The following is a 7,993-nucleotide window of genomic DNA, read 5'->3' as shown; positions in this document are numbered from 1 at the left end:
CCTGAACCAAAGTCTAATCGGCCTGTTCTTATAACCTAAATAACTCATCCACCAAGTTTTGTCACAATTCATCCACAACTTTGAGATATCGTGCTATACATAGTTTTTAGCCTTATCACTCAATGGTGAAAAATCACTTGAAAAATTATCTGATCCGGATTCAAATTTTCACCGAAATTGAATAAATTCTTCCTTGTCACACACCCAATCTGTGTGACAAACCACAGAGGTTATGTGACAAAACATAACCTCTGTCCACCTTCGGTAGCGGAGGGAACAAATCAAGGGTTGCTAACTGGCACAGACACAAAAAAGTTACGCTTCATCAATGTGGCAGTTTATTTTACTTTCCAAAATCCTTACAAGCAACACCATGTGACAACATCTGGGGACAATGGGAGTGTAAATCAAGAGCAATGGCACAAATTCTAAAAGGACAATCTGACCACAATCTTTGGTGTCTTTAGCGTCAACACCAAATGTTTCTTCTTCATTTAATGCTGGGTTCTCTCAACAATTAGAGGTGCTGCTTGGCAATGCACTAATTCTGGGTACTAATCTAAATTCCATCTTAACAACCACTCAAACACTCTGTGGAATGGCAGCTTCAGACTGGGGCAGGGATGTTCGACAAATTAAAATCCCTTTGGTAGCCCTTCCCAAAGTGCACTGCTAATGAACGTAATGGTACGACAAAAATTTCAGTCCAAAACTCCAGACACATGATGTAAGTACAAAAACAATGTACTGCTAAGCATTTCACACGCATATTACCATTCACTTAGATGAGGTGCTTTCGGGTTGAGTCGGCGTTTTATTGTTGGGAAGCTCGAGGAAATGTCGCATGGCCCTTTCCACGTTTTTCGGTCCAATATTATACACAGAATGTGTCATTTCCTGGTTAAAAAGGGAAACGATGAAATGGAGAACGAGCAAGAATAAAAAGGTGCAATCGTGTTGTTAATTTTTTTATTTTAAAAGTATAGGAAGAATGCATGCATAAAAACCTACCATAATATTGTCCACACATTCGGTGGCTTCGATTTCTTGACGAGCGGCATTGAAGTACTGTGTAACCGAGAGTCCACTGAGGCAGTAACACGTGTGATAAAAGTCTCTTGCTCTTTGTACAGCCACCATGCACACAAAAATGACGTCATAGTTTAGCCAAAAAAAAAAAAATGGCAGCAGCATTACAAATTATTGAGGGGTATTTGGGAGGAGGGAAAGGGGGGGGGGGGGGAGTGCAGGGTGGACATGCATAAGGAAAGGAAGAAAAACACAAAAACAAGTAACAATAGCTGGGTAATTATTAAAATAGGAGAGAATGAGACATTACTTCTAATTATACACAAAGTCATGGAATTAATCATTGCTGCTGATGTCAAGTCTTTCCTGTTTTCAAAAAGCCTGGTCTCTGACCCTCAGTTTGAATTCTGTCCCTATCACTCAACTCCGGAATTGCTGCTACTCCTCTCTCTGCCATAGTTGTGGAGGCCCTCAATCTCAATGAACAAGTCAGGAACGTTTTCATGGACATATCTCCAGCATTCGACACACTCTGGAATCCTGATTTCTTCCAAAACTCTTTGTCTGTGACATACAAGGCCAACTTCATTCCTGGACTTCTGACTCTCTCCTCGTGCAGTCAACGTGTTGCTATAAATGCAATTATATCCTCCCCTCTTCCATTGGTGGCTGGAGTGCCTCCAAGCAGTGTTTTATGCTCTGTCTTGGTTCTCATCTACATAAATGGCCTCTCTGACACAATGGAAAACGTCTTCCTTTTTCCAGATGACTCCACATTCTGTGGTACAGTACCTCCATCCAAATGCTAGGCAGACTGTAGCTGTCATTATATGGTGTTCTGGAATTTATTAGATGCTGGTCTGATAAATGGAACATATCCTTCAATCCTGGAGGATACATTGTCTCACCATGTTGCTCCAGGAGGATGGTCAAAACTCACCTGTATATTTCCATGGTCAGCCACTGGAAGACATTCAGGCTCTTGAACTTCTCAGCCTCACCATCAGTCATGACCTCTCTTGGTCCATCCACAAAGGAAAACTTCCCTCCAAAACCAGCCACAAACTGGGCATCCTCAGTCGATCCAAGTCTTTGAAAATCAGAGCTATTCTCAGTCTACAAGGTCTTGTCCTTACATCAATGGATTACTGCTCTCCACTATGGGCTGGCACCCCATATTCACATCTATCTCTCCTGGATTATATGCAAAGTTAAGCTCTCAACATTATCGGAATCTGTTAACAAATTTTCTCTGTTCTCCCTCTCCTTGTCTTTCCTTGTCTGGCCCCCTCTCCCCCCACCTAAAGTGGCCTTTTGCCTTGTGTAGGGAGTGAACTCCATAAAAAATTATCTTGAAAATTCCCAACGAACTAGGTTTCATTACAAATGGAGCACTGGTTTAATAGTAAACACAAACAAACCAAAACACCAACCAAAACACACACACACACACACACACACACACACACACACACACACACACACACACGTTTATACCCCCCAAATCACACAAATTACAGGAGCCGCTCTAACGTCAGGCACTGCATATCACCTGCCACCTGTAAAGTTAATATTAAGAGACCAAATCACTTCATATTTACTTACTTTCCTGGCTTATCAAGCATCCCTCCTGCTGGACATTGGCAACAAACAAGCAGATATTCCTGCAGAGCTTCGACATGGAACATCCAGCTGCTGGAACTCAAAGCAGAATCTCCTAGAAACACAATTAACTCGCACAAATCAGAAAAAGACTTCTGTATTTTCTCAACTTATTCAGCCTGAAAAAAGGAAGGTCAGATAGAATCTCCTGTAAAATGAATGCTAAGGGTAAGGAACCTTTTAACACAAGGCACCACATGAGCAAAATGCCATTCACCTGAAAGGAATACATGCTTACACAGTTGGTTGATGTATCCAAAGTGGATGAAGTAATGAAGGTGGGTAAACCCCACTATTAATTTGCAATTGGTCACTGGTTTTGATACCAATACAAATTTTTATTACAGACCCTAGGCATAAAAAGGCTGCAGATATTGAACAAACAGTTTCAAATGGAGCATCTCGCCGCCCTTCGAGCATTCAAATTACATCAAATGTGGCAATAAATGTGAATTGTTGCTCAAAGCTTGCCGGCTCGATGAGAGAAGACGCAATTTGCATTTTTCCGCCGCCATTCCTCCACCGTTTAGAATCCCGTACAGGCAGGTGAAACTTACTCGTTTTTGCAATAAGCAATTTATTTTCATCATGAACTTGAAATGCAAAGAATTTTAAATTCAAGTTCAATGTAACCAATTCTCAGAATGAAATATCAAATGATATTTCTGATATTGCATCGTCACACAGCCCGATATGATTTTGGGTTTTTGCTTAAGTCACTCCAATTCTTGTGCACAATAAGAATGACCTCTCCCACTTTTGATTAATCTCCAGCAAAGATACAGCTTTTGCTTGAGCATCACAAGATAGATGGCTTGTGGGTATATAGTCCGTGTGATTAAGGGGACAGTACACTGCTTTTTTCTACTGTCTGCTGGACATGCTCGAGCATCTAAATGTTTCTCATCTTGAAAATCAATCCATTGCACCACAGATAATAATGTGCCACAGACAACTTTTATTATTATTTTGATGGGGAAAATAATTGCGTATCCCTGGGAGCACAACATTGCAATTGATGGAAATAATGGCACAGCTGGTTGGGGCAACTAGTTTATTAACCCCATGCTTAAAAAAACTAGAAAGGGACTCTTCAACAATGCGACGTTGACCGATATGCCTCCACCCACATCAATACATTATTATACATATTCCTACCAAGTTTGATTTAAATCCCTTCCGCTGTTCTTGAGTTACCATGATAATGAAATATGTTTTACTTAACATGACCTAAGACCTTTGACTTCTTGATGCTATAATCCAATTAGTTCATCTTTGCATAATATATACTTGTACCAATTTGTTCAAAATCCCACCATTGGTTCACAAGTAGGCACGGCAACATAATTTTTACTTAAAATGACCTCTGAGCTTTGACCACTTGACCCCAAAATATAATGAGGTCAATTTTACATAACTATACACTACCGGTCAAAAGTTTTAGAACACCTCAATTTTTGCAGTTTTTTTGAAATTTACACAGTTTAATGTCCAGTGAATAACCTGAAATGGTACAAAGGAAAGCAGTAAACTGCTCGAGGTTAAAAAAAAGTTTAGGTTAGCAAAAACGGGAAAATAATGTAAATTACACAGTTATATTGTAATAAAAGGTCTTCTTCAGGGAACAAGTAATGGGTTAACAACTTACAGCTGTTCTGCAGCAATGTCAGTAAATTAAGCCTTGAAAGGTGATGCAAACAATTCCTACAGGTGTCCCAACCTCTGCTGATTACTTGATTACAAAACCCCTGTCTGTATAAAAGCAGAATTGGAACAGACTGTTATTACACCCTCTGAAGCATTATTTGGACAATATTGCACTGCAGGAAGTAGTATATTGGAAACTGGAGGAAGAGGTCTGGCAGACCCAAAGCCACAACAGAATCAGAAGACAAGTTTCTGAGAGTCAACAGCTTGCGTGATAGGCGGCTCACAGGACAACAGCTTCAAGCACAGCTTAACACTGGTCGAAGTAAGCAAGTCTCAGTTTCAACTGTGAAGAGAAGACTTTGAGCTGAAGGTTTGACAGGTTGAGTGGCAGTAAGAAAGCCATAGCTAAGATGGCAAAATAAAAAAAGAGGCTTGCCTGGGCCATGAAGCACCGCCAGTGGACTACTGAAGACTGGAAGAACGTCTTATGGACCGATGAATCAAAATTTGAAATATTTGGTTCACCACGCAGGGTTTTTGTATGCCGTCGAGTAGGCGAAAGGATGGTTCCTCAGTGTGTGACACCAAATGTCAAACATGGAGGAGGAAGTGTGATGGTCTGGGGCTCTTTTGCTGGATCCAGAGTCGGCGACTTGCACAGAGTGACTGGCACCCTGAACCAAAAGGGCTACCACAGCATTTTGCAGCGCCATGCAATACCCTCTGGTATATGCCTCGTTGTTCAGGGTTCATCCAACAGCAAGATAAAGACCCTAAATACACCTCCAGGCTATGTCAAAACTACCTTCGAGGAAAAGAACAAGACGGTAGGCTTCAAATCATGGAATGGCCAGCACAGTCTCCAGACTTAAACCCCATCGAGCTGGTTTGGGATGAACTGGACAGAAGGGTGAAAGCAAAGCAACCTACAAGTGCAACACTTTTGTGGGAACTTCTGCAACAGTGTTGGGAAGAACTTCCCGAACAATATTCGATTTCCATTGTAGAAAGAATGCCACGAGTGTGTTCGGTGGTTATATCTGCAAAAGGTGGCTACTTTGCTGAGTCAAAAATTTAAATTAAATTTTGTTAAACAAAATGATTCTATGATTTCTTTTTTTTAATGAGATGGTCTGTCAACTTGACAATGCTGTTTGTCATGGAGTGGTGGCTTTACGAAATTCTGGCATGAAACAGCATGATATTGCTCGGCAGTATGGCATCACTCAAGGTCAGGTGTCAAAGATCCTGAAAAGAAATGCTCAGAGGGGTGTCCCTACTCCAATACCGAGGCCAGGACGTCCATGCAGAACCACAAGGAGAGATGATCCCAAGCTGCACCGGTTAGTCTGCAATGGCCGCATCAAGTCAGCTAATCGGCTTAGGGCTGAGTGGCAGCAACTGACAAATGTGCCTGTATCCAGAAGGCTAGTCAACCAACGACTGGTTCAAGCAGGCTATTGTGCCAGGCGTCCCCTGAGAAAGCCACGCCTGACCAGACAACACAGCCAGCGCCGATTGCAGTGGGCCAGAGAGCACCGTCAATGGCAGCCAGGACACTAGAATCACATGACCTTCAGTGACGAGTCTAGATTTCTGGTCTATCATCAAGATGGCCGCGTCCGAGTGCGCAGACAAGTGCATGAAGCCCACAACGAAGATTGTATAGTGCCAAGAGTCCAAGCTGGAGGTGGTGGGGTGACCGTTTGGGCTGCTTTTCATGCAGGGGGCAAAACTGACCTGGTTGTTCTGAATGGAAACCTGAACCAGTTCAAGTACAGGGTCATTCTGGAAGAAACATTGCTTCCATTTGGTCGTGCAGCCTTTCGAGGAAACTTTGTCTTCCAAGATGACAATGCACGGCCTCATCGTGCTCGCATGATCCAACACTTTCTTGCTGACCGTGGTGTAGAGCATATGGAGTGGCCTGCCATGTCCCCGGATATGAATCCGATAGAGAACTTGTGGGCAGAATTAACGCGTCAAATCGACAACTTTGACCAGCAGCCTACCTCTGTGCATGAATTGCAGCAGACTATTGCCACTGCATGGCAAGCGATTCCTGTCCAAACCTTCGCAAATCTCATGAACAGCATGCCTCGACGTGTACGTGCTCTCCTGAATGCTCGTGGGGGTTACACGAAGTTCTGAACTGTAATTTTACTGTCTGTAATCCCAGTCATAATTTTGCTTTTGTTTTTGTTGAATTTTTTTTTGGCTAATGTGCAAAATAAAGAGATACTTCTGGAAAACGTACAGAAGTTCAACACAGTACTGTCCGTGAATTGAGTTCGATATCAGTTAACATCACTTTCAAGGATCAATTTATTTACTTCGAAATGGCAAATGTGGTTTTTGTTTCTTTTAAAGGTCACATTAACAAAATCTAGAATACTTTCAACATAATTCCAATGAACTTTTGGTTCCAAGTCATCTTGAAAAGTAAGTTCACCCCCACAAAAAAAATATTCCATATTAAATGCCAAGTCTGTATATCACCTTTATCTATCAATATTGTTGAAATGAAGATCAAATAGCTGTATGTTGAAATACGTTGAAAAAGTCAAAACTTTACATGGGGTGTACTTACTTTTTCACGTGACTGTATATGTGATCAACCATTCCTCCACTCCTTCTCCTGCAACTGCCTCACAATAAAGAGCGCGTCTGTCGTTCCTCTTCCTGGAATAAATCTAAACTGTATTTCGTCGATCTTTACCTTCTTCCTTATCCTCCTCTCCAACACCCTTTCCAATACCTTCATTCCATGCTCCAATAACTTTATTGCTCGGTACGATCCACACTCCAGAGGGTCACCTTTCCCCTTGTATAGAGGGACGAGGGTACTCAGTTCCCAATTCACTGGAATGCGGCCTTCTTTCACCACCAGATTACAGATCTCTGTCATTCTCTTCACACCCCAACTTCCTGCTGCCTTCAACATATCTCCCACAACTCCCGTCGGCCCTCCCGCTTTTCTACTCTTCATTGCTTTTATCGCTTCCTCAACTTCCTTCTCAGTTATCTTCTCTGCCGGTCCTAAAACTGGGTTACTCTCTTTGTTGCCATCCCATTCACTCTGTATTCAACAGCATTTCCATATATCTTTTCCATCTTCCTTTAATTCCATCTGGGTCAACAACGATTTGTCCCACTTCAACCTTCAAGCAACTCACCCCCATCACATCACACCTCTCTTTCGCTATCTGCTTTGCAATCCTGAATACCGCTCTCTGACCCTCTTCCGAATCCCAGCGTTCTCCGAACATTTTCCTACATGCCTCCTGCGCCTTTGCTACCTCTTTCTTTGCAGCCTTCTTGGCTGCCTTATAACTTTCATGCTCTGCTTTTTCTGCTCCCGTACCCTTTGCCTTCTGCCACTCCTTGAACTTCTTCCTCTTCTCGTCAATCCTCTTTCCAACTTCATCCTCCCACCACCATGTTTCCGAGTGCCTCGGTGGTCCTTTTGTCCATCCACATATCTCACCAACGGCTCCCAACATACTATCTTTCATTGACATCCAATCACTTTCAAGCTCAACCACATCATCCTCCACCCTACTCAGCCTCTCTTTTAATGCCTCCCTTACTGTCACCTCTTTCAACCTCCACACCTTCATTCTCGGTTGGTACTTCACCCGCCGAGCTCTCC

General features: G+C 42.5%; 1 protein-coding gene across 4 annotated transcripts in view; it reads right to left on the bottom strand.

Annotated features, from left to right (window-relative positions):
* Positions 1–315: 315 nt before the first annotated feature.
* The window catches only part of LOC137410862 (protein farnesyltransferase subunit beta-like), a 66,370-nt gene continuing 58,692 nt past the window's right edge, over positions 316–7,993 (bottom strand). For all 4 annotated transcript variants that reach the window (XR_013624958.1, XR_013624959.1, XR_013624957.1 and 1 more), the window contains 3 exons: positions 2,635–2,746; positions 1,012–1,123; positions 316–897 (listed from right to left, as the gene is read on the bottom strand). Coding sequence is in view for 1 of the 4 variants with exons in the window: in XM_078786672.1 (XP_078642798.1) it covers positions 778–897; positions 1,012–1,123; positions 2,635–2,746 (344 nt within the window). In the remaining 3 variants the exon portion in view is untranslated. The remainder of the gene's footprint in view (positions 898–1,011; positions 1,124–2,634; positions 2,747–7,993) is intronic.

The sequence above is a fragment of the Myxine glutinosa genome, chromosome 11, assembly GCF_964187855.1.
Source record: "Myxine glutinosa chromosome 11, kmMyxGlut1.1, whole genome shotgun sequence".
Classification (NCBI taxonomy): Eukaryota; Metazoa; Chordata; class Myxini; order Myxiniformes; family Myxinidae; genus Myxine; species Myxine glutinosa.
This window is presented reverse-complemented; position numbering and strand designations above follow the sequence as displayed.